The sequence below is a fragment of the Crocodylus siamensis genome, chromosome 1 (genome assembly GCF_052110815.1).
Source record: "Crocodylus siamensis isolate JL-2025a chromosome 1, ASM5211081v1, whole genome shotgun sequence".
NCBI lineage: Eukaryota > Metazoa > Chordata > Crocodylia > Crocodylidae > Crocodylus > Crocodylus siamensis.
This window is the reverse complement of record NC_143395.1, coordinates 183,593,843-183,618,274: the sequence shown is the minus strand read 5'-3', so window position 1 is coordinate 183,618,274 and position 24,432 is coordinate 183,593,843. Positions and strand designations below refer to the sequence as shown.

At 44.6% G+C, this 24,432-nt stretch overlaps 1 protein-coding gene across 1 annotated transcript in view; it reads left to right on the top strand.

The window, feature by feature from the left end:
* Positions 1 to 16,152: 16,152 nt before the first annotated feature.
* SPRED2 (sprouty related EVH1 domain containing 2) overlaps positions 16,153 to 24,432 on the top strand; it is a 100,290-nt gene continuing 92,010 nt past the window's right edge. The window contains exon 1 of the mRNA XM_090050903.1: positions 16,153 to 16,508. Within this exon, the coding sequence (XP_089907029.1) occupies positions 16,483 to 16,508 (26 nt within the window). The 5' untranslated portion in view covers positions 16,153 to 16,482. The remainder of the gene's footprint in view (positions 16,509 to 24,432) is intronic.

Here is a 24,432-nt window from a genome sequence, read left to right as displayed (position 1 = left end):
AGATTTTGGTCAGCAGGCATGCCTCCAAAATTATTAAAAAATATCTAGCCTTCCAGATAAAACTTTGAAAAACTCTCCCTTTCCATATTTTATTCAATGGTGTTCACAAGCTAGTAAATGCAACACACAAACATGCACTGGAACTGAAGCTAAGGTGAACGGGTGGCCTAGAGGGCAGAGCACTGAATTTGGCATCAGAGAGACCTGGGTTTTGAGTCTAGCTCTACTCTGCCACTAATATCCTGGGTAACCTTGGGCAAGTCATGGTATTGCTCATCTGTAAATGGGAATAATGATCCTTTGTAATATGCTTTGAGATCCGCTGATGAAAGGTGGTGTGTATTTTTATATTCCAACTAGATCAACGGTAGCATGATACTATCTGGTACATCTGTGGGTGTCTCTCTTCAGCATATGACGTTTAAAATGTAAATGTCAGGCAATTCTTGTTATTAAATACAGCAGTTGAATACCATCATAGATTTGTGATGAATGTAAAACTGCAGCAAAACTTTTAACATTTTCTGCTATATAAATCATCAGAGTAAAAAAGAAATTGACTGCGGTTTTTTCGAACTGGAGTTGATAATAATAGCACATAGGAGTTTTAATCTTTAATATATTTTACAAACAAGAACTAGATCCTGATACTCATTTGGGCACTTACTCCCACTAAGTTTGTTGGAACTCTCATGACAAGAGGTATTCTGGAACATGATTAAAGTTATCATAATCTAGCCCTAACTAGGTAATTTTCATACCACCTCCGCAAGATAGACAAAGTAAGAAAACTGAAACAAGGAAGTTAAGTTCAACGTTTTTAGATGTAGGCACTGTATTTGGCTACTTAGGTTAAAGCCTTTTGAAACTGCAAGGTATTCAGCATCTCTAAAATACAGACTTGAGCTGGATATCTATATACTTTGTACAGTTTTGAAAATCTGGGCCTAGGGCAATATCTATAAAATATTTATGAGATAAATATCTTATAAAAACCTAGGAGAGAAGACACACTAGTTTCTACCTCAAGCAATGGATTTCATAGATTTCATAGACATAAGGGCTGGAAGGGACCTTGGAAGATCATCAAGTCCAGCCCCCTGCCCAAAGGGCAGGAAGTCAGCTGGGGTCATAGGATCCCAGCAAGATAACCATCCAATTTGCTCTTGAAGGTGTTCAATGTAGGTGCTTGAACCACCTCCAATGGCAGACTGTTCCAGACCTTGGGGGCTCGGACAGTAAAGAAATTCTTCCTTATGTCCAGCCTGAAACGGTCTTGCAGGAGTTTATGACCGTTCAACCTCGTCATCCCTTGGGGCACTCTGGTGAACAAACGTTCCCCCAGATACTGCTGGTCACCCCTGATAAACTTATAGGTGGCCATCAAATCACTCCTGAGCCTGCACTATTCCAGGCTAAAGAGCCCCATGGCTCTCAGCCTGTCATCGTAAGGTCTGTTTTCCTGACCTCTGATCATGCATGTGGCTCTTCTCTGGACTCTCTCAAGCTTCTCCACATCCTTTTTGAATTGTGGAGCCCAAAACTGGATGCAGTACTCCAGCTGAGGCCTCACCAAGGCCGAGTACAAGGGGAGAATGATGTCCTGGAATTTTCTTGAGAAGCATCTATGGATGCAAGCCAGCATTTTGGTCACTTTACTAGCTGCAGCACTGTATTACAAGCTCATGTTCATCTTGTGGTCAGTGATGACCCCCAAGTCTCTTTCTTCTGTAGTGCTAGCCAGTGTAGCACTGCTAAGCCTATCAGGATGCTGTAGGTTTTTCTTCCCAAGGTGGAAAACCTTGCATTTTTCGGTGTTAAACACCATCAGGTTCTCGTCCACCCATTTGTTGAGCATGTCCAGGTCAGCCTGGATCGCCCTTCTGTCTTCAGGTGTGGATGCTTTGCCCCAAAGTTTGTCATCAGCGAACTTGGCTAGTCCGCTTCTGACTCCAATGTCCACATCATTAATGAAGATGTTGAATAATATGGGTCCAAGGACAGAGCCTTGGGGGACCCCACTGGTCACAGGACACCATGATGAGTGACTTCCATCAATTACTATCCTCTGGGTCCAACCACGGAGCCAATTTTCCAAGGCCGCAATTGACCAGTTTTGCCAAGAGGTGATCATGGGATACCAAATCGAAAGCTTTTTTGAAGTCAAGATATATGACATCAATCTCTTCTCCCTTGTCCAGGTGATAGGTCACCTGGTCATAGAAGGAAATGAGATCGGCCAAGCAAGACCTACCCACAACAAACCCGTGCTGACTATCCCTTAGGATGTTGGCGTTGGCCAGGCAATTAAGGATAGCCTCTTTAATAATCTTTTCTAAGATCTTCCCCAGGACAGAAGTCAGGCTGATGGGCCTATAGTTAGCCGGATCCACCTTCCTCCCCTTCTTGAAGATTGGCACCACATTGGCCTTCTTCCAGTCTTCGGGCATTTCACCAGAGCACCAGGAGTTTTCAAAGATCCGTGCCAGAGGCTGGGCTATGATGCTCACCAGCTCCTTGAGTACCCTGGAGTTTACCTTGATTTGCTACATCAAAGTAAAACTACCTTGATTTCACCAGGATTTCATATTGAAGTAGCTCTCACCATTTTATTCCACAGAAGGCAAAGCTTAAGTGACCTGTCTATGACCACAGGTGAAAGGAGTATCAAAGCTCAGTTCCCCTGTCTCAGTCCCTGGATCACCAAGGGTGTCCAGGAATGCCTGACTGCCAAAAAGGCGGTGTACAACCAGTGGAAGGGGGGTGCTATCTCTAAAGAGGAGTATACCTCCTCTGCTCAGGCCTGTGTGGGGGCTGTCAGGAAAGCTAAGGTGGACATAGAGCTAGGACTAGCATCCAAAATCAAAGATAATAAAAAGTCCTTTTTCAAATATATAGGGAGGATAAAGAAAGCACCGGTAAATGTGGGGCCCCTGTAAGATTCTCTGGGCAATGTGGTGGTTGTGCCAGAGGAGAAAGCAGACCTCTTTAACCAATTCTTCACCTCTGTTTTCTTGCGCAGGGACCAGGACTTCCCCACCGTGATGCAAGATGGACTCGAGGGGAACGCCTCCAGACCTCAGGCTGGGGAGGACTGGGTTAGAGAGTTTCTGGAGGGGCTGGACGTGTTCAAATCAGTGGGTCCAGATGCTCTCCACCCCAGGGTGTTGAGGGAGCTAGCAGGGGTAATTGCAGGGCCTTTGGCATAGCTTTATGAGCACTCGTGGTGCTTGGGCCAGGTGCTGGATGATTAGAAGATAGCCAACATGGTCCCCATCTTTAAAAAAGGGAAGAGGGAGGACCCGGGCAACTATAGGTCCATCAGTCTTATCTCAATCCTAGGGAAACTCTTTGAGAAGATCATCAAGGAGCACATCTACGATGAGCTGGCTTCAGGGATGATGCTCAAGGGCAACCAGCATGGTTTCATTAGGGGCAGGTCATGTCAGACCAACCTGATTGCCTTTTATGATCAGGTCACAAAAGCATTGGATGCAGGTGTCGCTGTGGATGTAGTCTTTCTGGACTTCAGCAAGGCCTTTGACACCGTCTCCTACCCCATCCTCATTAAAAAACTAGGCGACTGTGGCATTGATGCCTACACAGTCAGATGGATTGCAGATTGGCTGAAGGGTTGTACTCAGAGGGTGGTGGTGGACAGGTTATATTTGACCTGGGGGGAAGTGGGCAGTGGGCCTGCACTCTTCAATCTCTTTATCAATGATTTGGATGACAGGGTGAAAAGGAACCTGTTTAAATTCGCTAATGATACCAAAATTTGGGGTAAGGGAAAGACTGTAGCAAGACTTGGGTAGGTTACAGGGGTGGGCTAGCAAAAACAGGATGTGTTTCAATATTGACAAGCGCAGGGTGCCACACGTGGACAGTAGTAACCAGCAGCACACTTATAAGATGGGAAACTCCCTCCTTGAGAGCATGGAGGCAGAAAGGGATCTCGGAGTCATTACTGACTCCAAGATGAACATGGGCAGACAACGCGAGCTCATGGATGGCAGGGCTAACCGGACTTTGTTATGTATCCACTGATGCATCTCAAGTAGGGCCAAGGAGGTGATACTCCTTCTCTACGCAACAGTGGTCAGGCCACAGCTGGAGTACTGTGTCCAGTTCTGTGTGCCCCACTTCAGGAGAGATGTGGACAACATTAAGAGGGTCCAGAGGAGGGCCACCCACATGATCTGGGGAGACAACAGGGCAGACCCTACGATGAGAGACTGTGGGACCTAAACCTGTTCAGCCTTCGCAAGTGAAGGCTGAGGGGGGACCTGGTGACTGTCTATAAACTCACTAGGGGGGATCAGAAGGGTTTGGGAGAGACCTTGTTTCCCCTAGCACACCCTGGCATAACAAGGAATAACAGCCATAAGTTGTTGAAGAGTAGGTTTAGATTAGACATCCATAAGAACTACTTCACAGTTAGGGCAGCTAGGATCTGGAACCAACTTCCAAGGGAAGTGGTGCTGGCTCCTACCCTCGGGGTGTTTAAGAAGAGGCTTGATGCCTACCTGACTGGAGTCATTTGAGCCCAGTTTTTCTCCTGCACAGGCAGGGGGTCGGACCCCACTTCTATGATTCTATGACCACTAGTGTTTATAGCTTTCTCAAGCCCTATTATAAGGCCTTCTCAGAGCTTGCCTGATGTATTTCTTCAGTTGAATCAGGATGTCAGAGATAGACCAGGTTTTTTTAGGAATGAGTAGGAATTCGTTGATAAGTTGCTTTTAGATTTCAACATATCTGAAAGTGCTGCATGTGCCACTCCATTTAAGGACTGGCAGTATAACACTTGTGTAGACTAAAGGAGCAGACATTGTGTACTATACAGCAATACTCATACTTGCAGTTAGATTGATTCTGTCATCTCTGGCTAACTTTTGAGTTTGGTCTCCTGCAACACCAGCAGCAAGGTACAAATGGAAAAGAGCAGAAAGGGAAGTTATGCATAGGTCCAATATAAAAAGGTAAAACAGGTGCCTTTTTATAAATGATTGGTGAATGAAAAATATTTCATTTTTCACAAGTACTCAGTAGAAAGAAAGAAAGAAAGACTTTGACTTTTAATTACTTTATTCAGGGGTTCAGGTATACAACAATGGTGGCCGCTTACAAAGCGAAAACACAAACAACTTACTACCAAACCAAACCAAACCAAGCAATACATCACACCGTGACAGACACCTTCACTGCATTTCACGTCGTGTCTTACATGCTAATTACGCGGTCGGCGTGCCGGCCACACAGTCATAAACAATTCAGACCCTGCTCCATCCCATCATACACATAACAAAATCTTCAACTTCCACACAAAAGAGAGCGAAAAAGCAGCCTGGTGAGGGCCCAGGACGCGGCACAAGCCGGAAGTCATAGTTCAACACCGAGCCAGCCCGGTCACCCAGACCGGTCATGACATCAGAGCGCGTATTTGAGACGGCCGTCCTCCACCTGGCACAGCACTCCCTCAAGGGCCCAGCATGTCTCAAAGGCAGGCACCACCCGCCGGAGCATAGCATGCTCAAACTCCAGCAAGAGGCGTGCCTGCACCAGGAGGCAGAAAAGCCGCAGGGCATCATCTGAGCCGGTCCCAGCAAGCCGGTTCCGGCAGCTCTTGAGGATGGCCAACTTGGCCTGACCCAGTACAAAGTTGGCCAGAAAGACGGGGCCCTTCTCAGCTGCCCAGTATGGGTAGGAGCACACGTAGGTGGTCTCCAAAAAGCTCCTGCCCAGAGCCTGCAGCAGCGGCCCAAGGGTGACAAAGAGTGGCTGCAGGCGGGGGCAGTCCAGGAAAGCGTGAAAGAGGGTCTCCTCAACACCCCCCAGGCAGAAGGGACAGGCTGTCGAGGCGGCTGGGTCCAAGTGGGACACAAACATGCCAGTGGCTAGGATGCCGTGCAGCAACCGCCACTGCAGGTCGCCAGTCTTCTTGATGATCGGCGGCTTATAAAATGTGCGCCATGCCGGGTGGGCTGGTGGGGAACCTGGCGGCCCCAAGCGCAGAAAGAAAGAAAAGAAAGGAAGAAAGAAATCAGAACAACCTAGTAAAGTAGTTAAAATATAGATACCACTTTCCACACTTATCTAGTGCTGCTGCTGCTTTTGGGTTTTGAGCCTATCAGTTGCTTAAGAGCAGAAATTGAGGCCCATAAAGCTATTTAGAAGCCTAACCCCCAGGTAATTTTAATGGAAGTTAGGCACCAAAATACCTTTGTGAATCAGGGCCCTTGTTATACTGGTATCTTAGGACAACTGACATGAAAAATTTTACAAGCTGTGCCCTGTAATCCTGTAAAGATTTATGTATGTTTAATTTTAGGCACATGAATATAAAACCAAACACTTATGTCAGACTTGGCAAATCAGAGCCTAGGATTTTGCGTATCTGCTGAACCTTTCTTTTTGACTGCTGAAACAGATCCTCTGCTCTTATGGTCTGATTCAAGTCCCAATGACTTCAAAGGGAGTGGACTGGGGGTGATTACTGTCAATGCTATATAATTCTTCCAATACAAATCAACCTCTAGAGGCAATTGACAAACCAGCAATCAGACAGCTACCATCAACATATATATGTAGCACATGGCAAACTTTTCATCCTAAAAGGGGAAAAAGTGGAATATATATTGTCATGTGACAACATATTTAGCTTCAAATGTCATCAAACAAAGCACTTATGTACACTGGAAGAAGGGGAGTTGGGAAATACAATATAAATGTTAGTCTAACTTTCAAACAGTGATAAGTTGAGCTGGTAATTAAACCACCAACTTGGTTTATCCTCTTCTCACTCTGGGAAGGCTGAGAAATAGGGGTCTGATTCTGCTCTTTCAAAGCTAAAGAAATCTTTCTCACAAACTCTAGCTGGAGAGGCTTGGGGCCCAACATTTCAGAGCAGAATTCACCACAGTGCAGTGGGCTGGCACAAAGTATTACATGTCACTTCCCTTAGGTGCTACACACCACTTAAGACCCCTAAGATGGGTTTATATGGGGCTTAAACAAATAGAAGGTGCTCCATTGCACAGAGAACTGCACCATTTGAGGTTCTGTGATACCAAATTGCATCTCATGCATTCACTATATTGTGGCAGAAATGTTACCCATCACAGAGTCTAGCTGATGTCCCACTGCCTTCCTGAACTGATGGTAAACACATGAAATACATGCATTCCGCTAGTGCAAATGAACCCATGCTAACACCCAAATATACAGATCTCTACATCTGTATCCCATTGTAAACAATGAATATATATGTACTAGCAAATTGCCCATCAAGAAGGATGGGGGGGCTGGCAGGGACAGAGCCCAGAGTGCAGCCCTGCACCCCTGCTCACCCTGTCCTAGTCTGTCCCCACCCCCAACCACTTCAGGCCTAACCCTGTTCACCCCCCTCTCCTGTCGCTTCAGGCCCCACCCTATTCCCCTGCAGTGGTTCAGGTTTGGGTCCACTCTCCCCCCACCTCCCCCACTGCTGCTGCAGCCCTGCCACAGTGGCCCCAACCTTGTCGTCCCGCACCCCCCTCCCCACGGCAGCCCTGACCCCATTTATCCCCCACCATGGCAGCCCCAACGCCATTCCTTGCCACCTGTCATTGCCACTCGCAGGGAGCAAGGCAGGGGAGGCAAAGCCAGCGGTGCTAGCCTTGCCTCCCTCGCCCCAGCCCCTGCTCCTTCCCATGTCCCCGCCATCATGGTGGTGCTTCACCATGCCAGCTCCTGTCTGGAACGTTCTTGGAGCACTCTGATTGGTTGTTTCAGTCAGCCGATCAGAGTGCGATTAAAGCATTACAGACAGACAGACTAAGCCTTTTATATATACAGAACAAGCAGAATATTTGGGTATACCTACGGTCCCAAAATATTTAGGTGCGATGAACCATTGTGGTAGGTCCTGAGTAGAAAGTTTGGGGAGTACTCCAGCTAATGTTTTGGTGCCTATTTTTAATTGTAATTTCCTTCCACAATGAAAAATAGAGAGTGGTGGTGTCCACATTTTGGAGGATATCTATTTAAGTGTCATTTTCTGTGGTACCCTTGAATTCCCCTTCCAATTTTGTTTTAGTCTGTGACTCATCAATTCCAGGATCATTCAGGAGTGCATACCGTTTAGTTCTTTCTTTTTCAAGGCTGGAGGATTGCATACTGTACATCTTTACAATTTGATCTGGTACATGGAAATTGTTGTGAGGGGAAGCATTTGTGTGGTGAACATGGGAGACTTCTGCATTATTTATATGAAACATTACTTGTGACTCTGTTTACCTGTTTGATCTTGTGCTGCTTGTTACACGACCTGACAGGCATAACTTCTTTTTAAAGACACTTAGTGGGAACTAGGAATAGATCATCAATGAACCAGAACGCCATGCCCAGATTGCAAGAAGCTTACTGTTAAATTCCATTGGCATTGAATAGGTTTGTGGGGATGCATTAAAAAAAATGACCAGTCCAAGAAAGGTGCTTCTACCAAGTAAAACCAGGCAATAGATTACTTGGTAGAGGACTCTCTTCACCTGACATAGAGGTCACAATGAAGACCGAAAGTGGTAATAGAAGGTGTGTCTACGGGCCATTTTAGAGAGAGAAAACTGTCTGTAGAAGAGGAGGGGGGATGCTAGGCTTCCCTAGAGATCTCTTACCCAGGCTCAAAGCCTGCTTAAACATAGGGTGGAAAACAAATCAGAGATGTATGAGTAGGGGCTTATTATTTTGTGTAAATCTGGCCAGTTCTTGCACAAATAAAAGTAAAGCATGCTTGATTCTTGGAACATACAGTCTGTAAGTTTGTTTGCTTCGGTTATCACACGTCCCTGAAGAGGTGTATTGTATACTCTGTGTACCCAGAGGGTTGGAACTCTTGGAAAGGGCATGCTTAAGATACTGGTGTATCTTAAAGGAAGGAGTCAGCACTTGCCCTAGGGGCCAAAGGTAGTTTGGATTGGGATCTATTTCTTTTAAGAAGTAACAGAGGTTAAGGCAGGGAAGCTGCAGGCTTAATCTCTGATATGCATTTAAATAGTAGGGAAGCATCTAACCTTAGCGACATGGGAGAATGTTTTGATTTTGCAGTTTGTTGAATGTGCACAAGTAAGGGTTAACTTGGAAATGTAGGATGTGGTTTTTTTAAATCAACCATCTTCACCGTAACCAGGCATATAAACAATCAAATTGTAAAAAGAAAAAAAAATGTAAAAAAAAAAAAGCACATTCTCTTTCTCTCCCTCTCTCAAGTGCATACAAGGCTTGCTCAATCCAGCATCTGAAGCAGCCCCTTATTTAGATTGTTTTCTCATTGAAGCTTCTAAGTGAACTGATGTTGCCAGCACTCTGGTATCTCCTCCCATCATCAGGCAGGATACATTCTACTTGTTGGAAACAGTGACTACATTCAAAAGCAGAGCATTTTTACCCCATCTGCACCACAAGGAATGTCATGTGCATCTGAGATTAGGATTTGGGTTTATTATCCTCTGTTTTATCTATAGGAAGTTATGCACAGAAAGGAAGCATAAACCTATCATGCTAGCAGAGCTACACATTTCTAAATGTTAAGTAGTAAGGGAGCATCAGGGTTCCTAACAGGAACAAGTGATATGAATAAAAGAGAACTTTTTTTTAAAGTCATTTTTAAGCAAAAACAACAAGAACAAGAGCTTCCAAATTGAAGTTAGCATTTTCTATCCATAAACAAAACAGAAGACAGTAACACCCCCCCCCACCAAGAACTTCAAGATTGCCAGACCTCATGGGCAGTAGTAGCTTCCAGCAGCTATCTTGCTCACCTGCATGCTGTCACAAATCTGCCATATCCTCCTCTTGCTAAAGCACTGGCTTCTATTTAATCTCAAAAGGACATGGTGAAAACACATGACATGGCTGAGGATTCCTGTTTCCTCCCCTATTGGTAAGTGACAACAAATCTTCAAGATAAAGTCTTGCCACTCAAACCCTCCACTGAAAAGCATCCAGTGGAAAACCCCATCCCAGGAGAAGAATTTTCAATCTGCATTTCAAATTGTTATGACCTCAGGAATGCATCTATGCTGGACTCTTTGTGTGTGAGCCAACAGGAAACATTTTTGGATTATTTTCTTAGCTGTAAATTCTGAGTAGAAAAAAAAATGCTGCTATTTGTGACAGCTTTTAAAAATTCAATTATCTTAACAAAGGGCTATCCTGGAAGAGAGAACTGTCAAGCGGAAAGAGAAGAGAACTGGGATCCAGAAGTATTAGTTTTCATTGGTCATTCATCCAAGGTCAGTCAGTGCAAATGTCATTTAAAACCAGAATGTTCAACTTGGATGTCTAAAGGTAGGCATCTACCCTCACAGTTGGCTCCTAAATGAGTAGAATGGAAAGTTTAAACTCCAAAGTATAATTTTTCAAGATGGGAATGTATGAAAGTTGGAGACTCTTAGGAAATTTTGCAGACAAATTTATCAACTGTTTCTCTTGCAAAAAGCTGTCAGTTTAACCCAAAACAACTGTAGGGGTTAGGTAAAGCTGTAAATGCATTTGGGGGCATTCCAATTTCAAATCCAAAAAGAGTATGCAATATACTAGATTCTTTAAAGTAGTTAACAATATCACTTTTCATCTGAACCTTTCCTTAAAAATGTAATGTAGAACATAAATATCATGCAAATTGTTACTAACCTGAAACTGTTGCCTGGAAGTGCTGCCACTAGTGGTTAATTTCTGTGCACTAGTGGTTAATTTCACTAGTGGTTAAATGAACACATCACAGAGAAAATTTTCTATTCTACGCATGAGTACGAAGACCATATACAAATGAAATGGGAACTACAACTAGGACGTGTAACCTTGGAAGCCATTCAAAATAACAAATTATTTTCCACTGCTTAGAGCCATCCTTGTATCTTTCTGTTATTTCATTCAAAAAAGCCAGTAATCTGTAAACCATTATCCATGGGGACCAGTATGTGAGCTTCAACTATTAGAAACCTCTTCCTTCATATCCATAAATATTATGAAGGAATACTGAATAGTTAGAAGTGTGAAGTGGAAGGTATCATTCTTTGAATGATACCATATCATATCTTTGAATGATACCATAACAATGAGCTCAAATCAGTGATCTTGAAAATCTAGGTGGAATTACAAAAAGATAAGAGTACGAATATTAATCCCCAAGTCTAAGAGTTGATGTCCATCCTTTTATGCAACAAACCTACATTAAAGTAATGCAATGTTGCTGTAAAAAGACATTCCGGAATGAAAAAGTGTTATAGAAGTTAATGCCCTTTCTAAATGCAGCTTCGCTTGAGAATGGGGAGGGAAGGGAGGAAACAAATCACTGAGAGAAGTAAGCATATTTTCCAGGACCTAAGAGGATATTATAAATAAGGGAGAGAAAAAAGGTCAACACTGGAAAAAAAATATAGCAATATACTTTAACTTCTGCAAACAGATAAACTGCTGAAACAGAGCCGATTCCTACTTCATCTCAGAAAAATTGTTCTGCTGCCCTTCTGGTTTTAGCCTGATTCTTAGTGTGCTTACACCTCTGTATATCAGCTGAAATCAATGGATTTACACTGGCATAAAACTACTGTAAGCAAGAATTAAATAGAGTTTGTAACCTTAATCAGCTTCTGCCTGTGGCAAAGAGATCCCAGGGTCACTAGCAGGCCAAGTATTTAAATATGACTTCCAAACTGAGCCTGCAAATACTTGTTGGCATAAATTATGTCACTTGAATTTGGAAGAACCAAACAGTTAGACATGTGCATTCATAATTTTCCCTCACCATTAGCCAACCTGACAAGTGAGTTGATATCATACGTTAAATGAAGTGCAATGGGACAGATTATAAAGATACTTCCTCAGGCCTCCCCAGTGGTCAATATCCAAATGACTTTAAAAATCTGGCCCAGCACATCAGCTAGAAGTATTTCCCACTTCCAAGAAGAAACCAATTCTGCATCTAAGGAGCTTCCAAAGGCCTACAGCCAATGATGACCTTCGGGAACTGAAGCTCAGATAAGCCCAGATCTTCTTTTCTTTTGACTGATCAGTCATAGTGGAATTTGGTTATCATGAAAATTATTGGTAATGAACATTCAACAACATGAATGAAACCTTTTTTTTTCCACCTTCTAAAAGTCAGTTTCTATTACTGCCAATGCATTTTTCCCCTTTGCTTATAGTGGCCAGTTGTACCAGGCAAACTGGAAATGACTAGTTAAAGGCAGGAAAAGTTTTCACAATTTACTTGCAGACACACAGCTGCAGGTGAAAAATTTGCCATTTATGGCTGAGCCCACTCCCACCAAGAATGAGTTAACAGAACAAATAGGTGGCTACACACTGGAAGGTGCTAGCACAGGGGTGGGCAATTATTTCAGGTGGAGAGCCACTTACTGAGTTTTGGCAAGTCAGCTAGGGCTGCATGATAGGCAGCCAGGGGCAGATAAATATTAACTTTCTAAATTTTTTAGGGGTCCCATAGGCCAGATAGAATGGCCTGGTGGGTTGCATCCAGCCCCCAGGCTGCATTTTGCCCACCCCTGTGCTAGCAGGCATGTCTTTGACCCACAGCTGTGGTTTTCAACCTTTTTTTCATTTGCAGACCCCTAAAAAATTTTGAATGGAGGTGTGGAAGCCTTTGGAATTTTGAACGGAAGCACAGACCCCCTCTGAATTGTAAGTGTGGGTATTCACATACTTCTTATTGATCATGGTTATTTTTGTGGACCCCTTAGATAGTCTGTGGACCCCTAGGGACCACAGGTTGAAAACCACTGACCTACAGGACTATGGAAGCAGTTGGGCATACTAGTAGCTACCCTTCATTCAGGGTATAAATAAGAAGCAATTAGTTGAAACAACAGAGGCTACCCCCCAGGAACTACACCTGATGAAGGACCAATCAGAAGGTTTCAAGATGTTTCAATCAGTCGCAATGAAAATTGTGCCTAGTTGTGAAATAAAGCCAAGAGAAAGTGGGCCTAAGGCACAGGAAGCTTGGTAGTGTGACCCTAGGGAGAAAGAAGGAAATTGCTTCTTGGGACAGGCCTGGCTGGAAGACAGGCTTAGATTTCTGAACAAGGATGCTACTTTCTGTTTTCTGCAACTATCTCCAAAAAAGGACTTTGTGTACATTTTTAAATAAATAGAACAACATTGGAAAAACACCATGCACATCATCAATGTCTACTCTAAATTGCAGCAATGACAGATCTCAATTTCCTCACAGAAATGGCTCTTTTCTTCCCTGATAGGCAAGTTGTTTCCTTGCCCACAGTTTGAGAATTTTATGGATGCATGTACCTCACACATGCAGCTCTCAATGTCTTTTCTACAAGGAGAAGACAAAAAGTATCAGTGCTGTTACCAGGTGAGAGGAATTGGTGATCCAAGCCTAACTACTAATTACCAGGAGAGGAAGGAAGCAGCATCTACCAAGATGTTATAGCTACCATCCTTCTCATCTCTCCCCTCCACCAGTCTGGCTCTGAAGCAGTGCTGTGGGTGTTCAGCTTTGCCTCCTCATGTCCTTGCAGGCCCCTTAGCCATTCAGCTACGCCTCTTGGCAGCAAGGAAACTCTGCCATCACACAGCAGCTAGCATCATGAAGACTGTATACTTTACTCACTGTAGGCTAGCATTCTGCACATCAGGCTCCCAGTGTGTTGAGGCCCATGCCAGACACCACCAGCCCCTTTTTTGCTTAGATATCAGGTATTGGCATATAACCAGAAGGTGGATTCTTTGAAGAATAAGAATGGATTGTTTCTTTAAGAAAATCCTGATTGGAGCGTTTGTTCAAGCTATTATCAATAATTCAGGGCTTGTAGAGTTACCTCTAGCCTCAAGTAAAGGGCGGCATGTACATGCCCTGCTCTCAGAGCCATGGAGGGACCAAATTGTGAATTGGGAGGATCTGGTTCCTGCATTGTTCTGGATAATCTGCCATCAACCCTGTTAATATCACAGAAAAGAACCCTGTAAAGTCACAGAACAGTAGTCTCTTCATACGGGTCACAACCACACTGGTTCATGTGTGAGGGGTTGGGAGAGCAAAGACCTCACCCATCAACAGGAAGGCATTCTGTAACCCTGATGGCCAGTGCAGGGGAAAATGGAATTAAAGGAGTCTAGGAGAATCCCTGTGCAGAGGTATACAAGGCTAGCAAATACACACTAATAATGGAGCCATTATGTGATATAAATGTTACCAAAACTACTTGGTGCACATAGATAGAGACAGATTAGTCTGGAGACTAATAAATCTTTTACTAGAGGCTGGCTCCTATAGACATGTACTTAATGCATAGCATATTATAACGAGTACTTCCACTGAATATGAATATGCATGGTAGTAAGCACTATGAGAAGCAGTCAGTCATTTTTAGTCTGAAGTCAGGCAGAAGGCAGGGTAGATTTTCAACTTCATAAAATAACTACATCAATGATGTCGGGTATAAGCTCTCATAAGCAGGCGGCTGGCTTAATCAGGTGAATGAAGTAAGCCCTCTGCTTACAGAAGCTTATGCTATACATCTCAGATTCAGTTAGTTTATAAAGGTACAAACCTGCCCTGCCAGTACACACACTGTCTGTCAGCAAGTGCCTGCTGGATCAGCCTTAAGCAGTGCATCATATCTTTAAAAAAAATGACAAAAAACCTTTCATACATTTCCTGTACTATCATTGCTACAACACTTCAACCCTACTACATCATGCTAAGCACTCATTCTGTATGCTTAAAAGTACATAGGGATCATGACTGGCTTCCCTTTGCAAGATTGTTTTATAGCATGCCTTTGGGGGAGGTGTGTTACAGTTATAATTATGCAATAAAGTGAGTTATGAAAACAAGCAATAAAAACACTCTAAGCAAACTGAGATGTCTCTACTGCTTTACTGGTGGAGATAGCTTGAATTAATTCATTTTTATCTCATTTACACATACACAAAAAATGCACTGCCATGCTCCAGTCCAAGCTATTATGGTGCCTTGTATTTGTGTTTTGCTTCTTCATGCTTTTCTGGTCAGTGCTTGTTGTGATGGACAACCTGGACCTGAGACATCATTTTGGAAAATGCACCGAGATCCTTGGAGCAAGGCACTAGCTAGCATACCGAGGTTTGCTATTTGTATAATCCCAGTGTGAGGGGCAGGGATTTCTTAGGGGGAATATCTTGTACGGGACAAGTGTATAGGGAATAAAGGCAAAGCAATGCTACCAGCATTTGACACCGCTTAAAAAACTGGGCAAAGACAAGTGCCCGGCATTTCAGCTAATAAAAAAGCATAATGTTTCTGGGGGGTGGGAAAGAGCATGCTGAATTCTTCCAAGTCACCTAATTCCTATATCCCTAAAGGCAGCAAGCTCAGTGTGACAAGAACATGCTAGAAACAGCACCGTACCTGGTGGCCCTGGGTGAATTTTCCCTGTCGGGCCCTCCCCTTTGCCAGAGATAATGATAAAAATAATTGGACAACAGGAAAAACAATTGGGGGTCCCTTTTCTATTTGGACCCAGGCACCCGCCTGGCTCACCCATGCCTGGGTCTGGCAGCTCTGGGTAGAAGCAAGGAGCAAGCAAGACCAACCATAGCTGAATGGCAAACCAAAGGCAGAGACTACTAACCTGGGAGAAATGTTACAATCTTTGCATTCTCCCATGCCCGAAAGCTTTCATATAAATACAAACAAATCTCTTTTTTTTTTTGCCACTATCTAGTTGGTCTACTAAAAGAAAGGGCCTCCAGCACCTAACTGCTTGTCCCCTACCTACAGTGAGAGGCGAGGGGGCTGAGCTAGGGGCAGAGGGCCGAGAATCCCACTGCCAGGCTGGGTGCAGCTTAGCCTCCAGCACATGCGGCAGTCCCTGAACGCAAGGGGGTGAGCTGAGGACAGGGCGGCTGCTGCTCCAGCTGACGGCCTTCGGCTTTGGGCGGCCCATTCATCCCTGCCACTTGCGAGCCGGGGGAGCACCTGGCCGGGACGGGGCGGGAGCCCAGCTGAGAGGGCCCGGGCCCTGCTGCTGCGGCCGAGGGGGCGGACACACAGTGGCTGCTCCCCTGGGGGGGGGCTCAGCAGGGCCGGGAGGAGGGGCTGCTTTGCAGACGCGTCTCCTCCCCCTCCTCCGCCGTCGCTGCTACTGCTCCCCCCTTTCTCCTCCCTGCCTGGGTCCCGGCGGCGACCGCAGCTGGGCTGCTCGGATCACGTCATCGCTTCCGCCCAGCTTCCTCCTCCTCCTCCTCCTCCCCCCCCCCTCCCCCCGCGGCGGCGGGGCCGGGCCGGGCCATCCAACATGGAGTAAAGGCGGCGATGGGGCTCGCAGGGCGCCGCCGCCGGCCGCACCGCCGCCGCCGCCAGCCCGCGCCCTGAGCCGGCCCCGCGCCCCGCGGCCTCTCCTGCCATGTGAAGCGCAGGAAAATGAGGAGGCGCAGCCCGGCTGCCCGCGGCGGGGCGCGAGCCTAGAGCGGGGCAAGATGACCGAGGAGACCCGCCCGGGCGAGTGAGTGGCCTAAGGGCCGGGGGCCAACGTCTGCATGGGGAGCGGGGAGTGCAGCGCGTGTGCGTGTCCGGCCGGGGCTCCGAGTACCCTCCCCGCCGAGCGCCGCAGCCTTTTGTTGCCGTCCGGGCTGGGGCAAGGGTGCTGGGCGGCGGGAGCGATGCCGCCCCTCGGCTGCGGCCGCGAGCACCGCGACGGGCCTCCTGGGGGCCGCGTCGCCCTCCCCCCCGGCCTCCTGCTTCCGCGGGGGCTTCCTGCCGCCCGGAGCCCCAGGCCTCCTCTCCCGGGGGGGGGTTGCAGTTCAGTCCTTACCCCCCCGTGTGTGTATGTTGCAGTCCAACGCTTATTCCCGCGTGTGTATATATGTACATGTGTGTTGCAGCCCAGTTCTTATCCCCCGCGTGTATATATGTACATGTGTGTGCGTGTTGTAGGCCAGTCATTACCCCTGTAGGTATGTGTGTACATACGTTTGTTGCAGTCCAGTCGTTACCCCCCCCCGTGTATGTGTGTATATATATACATGTGCAGATGTGTTGCAGTCCAGTCCTTACCCGCCCCCCGTGTATGTATGTGCAGTCCAGTCCTTACCCGCCCCCCGTGTATGTATGTGCAGTCCAGTCCTTACCCGCCTGTGTGTATATACGTATATGAGTTGCAGTCGAGTCCTACCCCCGTGTATGTATGTGTATGTGTGTTGCAGTGCAGTCCAGTCCTCCCTTCCCCCCTCACCCCGTGTGTACATGTGTGTGTTGCAGCCCGCACATCCGCCCCCCCTCCCCGTGTTGCTGGCTGTTCTCATTTGCATACCACATCTTTCATTCATAAAAAACAGGCGGGCAGGGCGGCAGCCCCGCGGCGGGCCGGGCCGGGCCGGGCTTTGCAGACTGCTTCCCAAGGGCTGCGGGCGGCGGGTGAAGAGCAAGAGCAAGCCCGCCTGGGCCTGGCGGCACTGCGCGCGCGGCTGGGCCCGGCCCGGCCCGGCTCGGCTCGTCCAGTCCCCCGTCCCCCGCCCCGCGCCGCCCTGCCCCGCCCAGCGTCGCCGGGCACGGGGTGTTCGTGTGGCGGAGGCGGTGCTGGCGCTGCTGCCCGGGCGGGCGGGGGCCGCCCGGGTTTTGTGAATAAGACGGTCCCCGCCGCCGTCACATGATGCTGACATTCATAAATCCCGTCACCTTCAGCCTCCTCCATTCACTGGCTCGGGCTGCGCGGCGGCAAGGGACTGCCCCCAGCGCTTGCGGGGCCAGGCTGAAGCTGCCCCCCCCCCCCCCCGCGGCGGGAGGCGGAGGGGAAGTGACTCAGTTCTGCACCAAGGGCTTTGGGGGGAGGGAGGGAGGAGTGAGCCACAGCCCCCCCTTTCCCCCACGGCTGGGGATCAGGCCTGTGCCTGTCCCACAGTCTAGCACCCTCTACCCTGCTGGGAGATGCCCTTGTGAAAGCCCACTTCCACCTGCTGTCCTTGGGGAGGGAAATGGAGTGCCGTTCCCCCTCAGACCTGTGTGGTCACATCTTGATTAGACCTGTTGAAAGCGGGGGAATGAAAAAGGAAGGGTGGTGTCACTGATTCCAGCCTGCTAGGCTTCCTTCCTGCCACTGATCCAGTGGGAGAAGAGGAGACAGTGAGGTGCCTGCTTCTCCAGTCCCTCGGCCTGTTTAGTTGGGCACCCCCCTTCACGAAGTGCCTGCTTCTCTAGTCCCTCCTTGGCCTGTCTTTGGACGTCCCAGTCTGTGAGGCATCTGCTTCTATAGCCTCTCAGCCTGTTTAACTGAACACACATGTCATCTTAATGGCACGTGGAAGCATGTGCAGGATGAGGGCCTTCTTCATGTAACTTTCCCCGCCTGAAATATAGTAGTCTTCTCAGGCACAAGATGTTTCCTGCCTAGGAGGGGCTGGACCGGATGATCTTGCAAAGTCCCTTCCAGCCCCTTACAATCTGTGAATCTATGTGCAAGCTTCCTACTAACGGTCTGGTCTGGAGCTATATTTTTTAATGGCTGTAATACCAGTAGCCAAGAAAAGGCAGAATTAGGCAGGATTGTTAGCTGGTTGGTTTGTTTGTAAACATGTTCTGTTGAACTCGGTAGTGTTAACTCTACTTCCAGATTCAGAACGGCTTAATGAGGCTTTTTAGTGGGGAAATGCTGGAGGTGCCCTGAGGGAACTGATCTGAAAACCACTGAGAACTCTGTTTCCCCCAAAAGAAAATAAACTAATGCAGTGCCACGGTATTTCAGGGACAGCTACTCAGTGCTCACCAAAACATTGTTTCTGGCTATCTTTTTTTCTGGTTTTGACAGTCAAGAGGTATGAGTCACCACATAAAACTGGTACGTGCTCCAGTGTTTGGCATTAAACATAACTTCAAAATGACTCCTCTCAGGGCCTGTAAAGCATTGTTAAAATTGCATAAAGATGATGATTCAATGGAGTGTGCTGTGCTACAGGTATAACTAAAAATCAAGACAGTTCTAAATTTGCTTGCTTCAGAAAAGCTGGTGGCAAAAGAAATGTCTTTTGAATTCAGCCCAGGTGCTAAAAGAAATAATATTTTTGGCCTTGTCAAAGAAGAAGCCATAAAAATAAATGTATATACATGTAGACTTAAATTAGGTTTTAATTGGCGACACTAATAACTTATTTTGAAGTCTAACGAAGTAGACTCCAAATGAGAGTCCAGTGTATCCTTTGAATTCTTTCTTCACTTCTAAAGCTAGATTTAAACAAAACACTTTAGGATTATTACTGCAAAAGAGTTTGCCACATTTTTCCAGTATAATAGGCCACAGCTCAGTTCTGAAGCAAACAGAGTCTGTCATAGAGACATTAATATTTTGGTTTACAATAATTATGTTTAATAATGGCTGTGTATTTATTCAGTTAAGTGTAATCTAAACAATATGGTACCTTCCTGATATTGGAAAACTTTGGGTTTGGTTCAAGGGTGAATGATGGGTTTAAAATAACACAGAAAAGTGTGGGATATCTGATACTTTGTTTTTTAGTGGTAAACCTTAATTTGTTTGGAAAAAAAAATTCCCTCAGCTGTCTGCTTCTTATATTAGCATTTTTGTCATGCTTGGAAAATAAAAGTTAGTCACCCATGGCTGCTTTATTTTGCAGGCTCTTTCATATTTTTTTTAAAAACTTTCTGGAAGCAGAGGGATAGGGGCTTGCATCACACTGACGTGCCCTGTGGTAGTGCAAGTTGGTCCAGGTCATCATTTAAATGAGTGACTTGGAAGGAAATCCTTTGGCTGATAGGAAATGATTCTGGTGACTAAGTGGGCAGCCATTTTTTTAAATAACTATAGAACCAATTTCTCAACGTAGTGCTAATGGTTATCATAGCTCCTGGAAGTGCTGCCCGTCAGGTCAAATGTGAAACAAAGGTCTTGACCACTTGTGGTCCCTTCAACATCCTGAGCAACTGTTTGCAACAGTAATAGTGTTTGTTCTAGTGAAACAACTTGCTGCAATACATCTTAGGCTGTTAAATTAACAGGGAATATTTAGGCAAACCACAGTTTTCTTTGAGTTATTTTTCACCTCCTATCCTGATGTGATGGATAGTGCTGCTGACTAGCAACTTGTACATTTATCACCTCAACGGTGGGTGAAGTGCACTTCAATATATGTGGTGAAATAAGGATCAACTTTTCTGATAAGTTTTTTGCAAGCTGTCAGAAGAGCAGTAATAAACTGTGCTATTTGCCCTAGATATCTGGCTTTAATTTGCATAGTTATTCTGGTTTTACTGAGTGCATAGTGAACAAATGTAACAGCCAGATTACAAAAAAGGCCACTGTCAAGATGCATTTTAAAATAAAAGTCTTCAACTAAGCTAAGATTCTTTTCTTTTAGTACGTGGGACCAAGTGAACTTTTGAACAATTCTGTAATGATTTGTAAAGCCCAGAAGAAAAATGTAGTTTAGAACAGTGCCAAAGACCCATTGGTTCCTTAATGACTGTTTGCACCATGCAAAATCAATATTTGGAGGTCAGTTTGTCATTGCACAGAAAATGACTCTTTCTGCTTCTAAGGTTTTTTTCTCCATCAGTTCCTCTCTTCACCAAACTAGCACCTGACTTGTCAACCCCAACAGATACAAGAGGAGCGCAAGGAAATTTTTATAAAGCCTTAAATATAATTGAGCCATAAACTTGATTGAATTCAAGCTAGAGACTTTAATATATTAATCAATGCCTTTGCACTGTAGTTTGTACAGGCAGATATATTAGCTAGTTCTATGTTCAATACAGCTGTAAATCTTGGTTTCAGGAAGTGGGCAGGTAACATGCAACACAAATCCTAAATGAATGTTGTTGGTATTGGTATTGTTTGTGGATATAAGGAGAAAGAATATTGTATTTGATGGAATTTGCGTGAATAATATGATTCAGTTATACTGAATGCTGCTTTCATTCAGCATGATGCATGCACAGTGCCAGAAGAAGTTACAGGAAGTAATTAAATGGAAAAGGTCAGAGAATGAGGAAGTGTTTGTATGTAACATTTTGTTGTTCTGGGTCAAAATAATGAAGTTAGTCTCTTAATGGTAGTACATGCTTATTCTAAGGTATTGAGTTGGTTTTGAAGTAAAAGGCTTAGAGGTCTGATCTAAGTTGTCAGAGTTGCTTAATGGAAGTCTTACTCAGATTAAGGTGTTGGGCACTGACCTGGCAAATGCCTATCACTAAGAATTGTATAGGCACATCCTGAATTTTGAAAATACGATTAACAAGCCCCTTCACATGTTTCAGATAACAGTTTAAAGTGTTTTTACTTTTTTTTAAATGGTGCAGCTGGTTCTACTGTGTTAAATATACATGAATAGCAAAACATGTTCTAGTTGTTTACATGGTTCCTTCTGGATAATTTTTCCTGTTCTAACTGCAGAAGTTTAAACCTAAGTTGCTCCTTCTACTGATTCCTAAACTCAGCTGTCTCTTACCACTGTAAATAAGAGCAGTAGATCACTACTGTGCTTGCTGTGGCTACTAAACATATATATGCTTTAAGGCAGCCTCTTAAAATTAGACATGTCCCATCTTTTTATCTCTCTTTGTCTGCACATTACTGATTGCTTTCTTCTAAATGTAATAAACAAGTGATTGCTCTTTTGTCATGCATCTAAGCTGGGCAGGAACACACTGGGGATACTGTGTGTCATGACATCATTGCTTGCAAATAGGACAGGAAATGCAGGCGTGCCAAAATATAACCATTTATTTTTTTGGCCTAAAAATATATATATTTTTAAATATCAGCACATGTAACTAGCTGCTATATTTGGTTACTTTGATAACTGACTATTTACAAGGGAAAAATGTAACTGGATCAGTTCATGAAATCTAACATCATCTACTTCCTTGGTCTGGACAGAGTTTTTGATGGGGACTTGTTGACTTTTTTTTTTAATTTACTAAATCTTGGCTGATTTAAGAGGGCAGAACTTTACAAGGGGAAGAAAAAGCAAAATGCGATAGGGAGGGTCAATACTAGTAGATGTTGGTTTGAGCAAGAAATTCTGTGCACATGTCACTTCTAGTTAGTGACAAGCACTGTTCCCAAAAAAAGTGAGTTTAGTTAATAGGAAGCTGAAGTAATAAAGTAGAGTCAAATAATTTTAACATCTATTAAGAAAATAAGTGGTCTGTCTGTAAAATTTTTTAAAACTTTTTTTTTTTCCTGCAAGCTTGGTGTTTCTGGAAGGTAACAAATTGGTCTTGCTGTTTGAAGTTGCCTGTCTACCTATAACACAGATGCAGCACAGACAATGGCAGGAAAAGATTCTTGAGCATCACCCACACTCTGTGGGTGAAAAATTCATTGCAACTGCAGGCTCATTAAATCTGGCCACTAAAATATCCCCTATGGGAAGGTTTCTTTTTAACCTAGCCCTATCTCCTGGGGACTGGATTTTAAACTTCATACATGTTTCATTTAGACTGCCACGTTGCTCTCCCATGGTGGCAGATTGATATCTTTTTGCCTGGACAATGGCAGAATTGGTGATACGAAGACATAAGTAAGCTTTTTAGGAGTATCGTTCCCTGGAGCCATCCAATGCATTTGTTCTTCAGCGCACACTGAAAATCTTAATAAAAGTACTCTACTTACCGTTTCTTACTGTGTCAAACAAAAGTGAATCCTCCATTTGGATAAAATGTTGGAACAAAGTCTTCAGGAAGTTGAATACCTTTATATCTCCAGAGGAAACAGATGGTCAGGACAAAGCAAATGGCATAAAATCGAGACTCAGTCCTCCCATATGCTAAAAGCTGTTGATCTCTGCTCAAGTTGAGATTTTGAGAGTGTTTGACACCTTTCAAGGCTGCCCATATCTCTAATAACTAAATTGTGTTCAAGAACATATTGATAGTTTCTGTTGACTTTGAAAGTGTGCAAAGGTAAAACCTAGACCTTACAAGAAACTGAAGTTTACATGAATACAAACTTACACTTTGGGTGCAACTGATCAGTGAAAATAGATCCTCTTGAAAGGATACATCCAAGGTGTGGACTGAGTCTTTGACATCTCTATTAGTTGAACAGGTTAGTCACTTCACATATTTAACCTGGGAGTGTGGGCAGTAAGAAATGGTGCTATATATCAGAGTCTTATTTAAAGGTTTATTTGATTGTTTCATTCAGTAATGTCTGAAAAGAAGTAGACTATCTAGCCTATCAGGCATTGGCTGCTGTGGACTGAGAGCCAGTCAGACTATATTTACTCAGTCTAGTTATCCATTTGGCTGAGATGAGTGATGGCTAGTATACTTGGTTTTCTCTGCAGGTCTTATGTTACCAGACTGCTATTAAATTATTTAGGGTTGAAGTGTAGTAAAAAAGAAGAATTCTTTACACTTTTTTGTTTAAAGATGTCAATCACCCCCAAATTGCTCCTTGATTAATCATCAGCTAATATGAATATTACATATTCAGAATTTGAGAGGCGAGTGCCTCTTCCAGGGCCCTAATTTAATCCATTCAGATGGAATATAGAAGGACGAGCTGCTAACAGTAAAGGCACACCAGGAGCGATGGTCCTCCCCATCTTCCTTAGAAGCCCTTGAACTCCAGTGATGTCTTTTTTTTCTTACAGTTTGTTCTTGGAGCACTTCCTTCTGCTGATTGCTTTGCCCCGTCTCCTATTTTGGCATCTGTTTTTCAGCCTCCCATGCGACTTACTCCTTGTTCTTCTGTCTCCTCATAGTTTCATAGTAGCTGGGGTCAGGAGGGACCTGAACAGATCATTTAGCCTGACCCCCTGCCACAGGCAGGAATGAATGCTGGGTTCACAAGACCCCAGAAAGGTGATCATCCAACCTCCCCTTGAATTTGCCTAAGGTAGGGGCAAGGACCACTTCCCTGCGAAGCTGGTTCCAGATTTTGGCCACCCTAACTGTAAAAAATTGCCTTCTGATCTCTAACCTAAACCTGTTCTCCGTCAGCTTATCACCATCATGTCTCTACATTTGTTTAATCTTATCCATGCCCTTATTCTTTTTTTAAAAAAAGAATAGTAGCCCACACAGGGAAATCAACTGATACAGCTTTAGCAGAATATTGATTCCCCCAAAGCTTTGCTGGCTTGAGACCATATTGATCATAAGTAGCTCACTGAAGTTTTAAAAAAAAAAAAAAGTTAATTTTTTGGAGATCTCTGCTTACCAATATGGTATAGACATTTTTTAATGTGACAGTGGACTGTGTTGTATAACCAGGTTTATACTGTTTTGCAAACAACATAACTGTGCTTTTTCTTCTATAGGTTTTCTTTAAACAACCATTTTGGTGTAATGTACAGAGTCACCTCTCTTGGTTACAAAGGTTGTTATCCACCCCCTTTTGAAAGAATCATAGCACATTAAATAAAATACTTCTTTTACCCCTTTATCTACTTATCCATGCAAATATC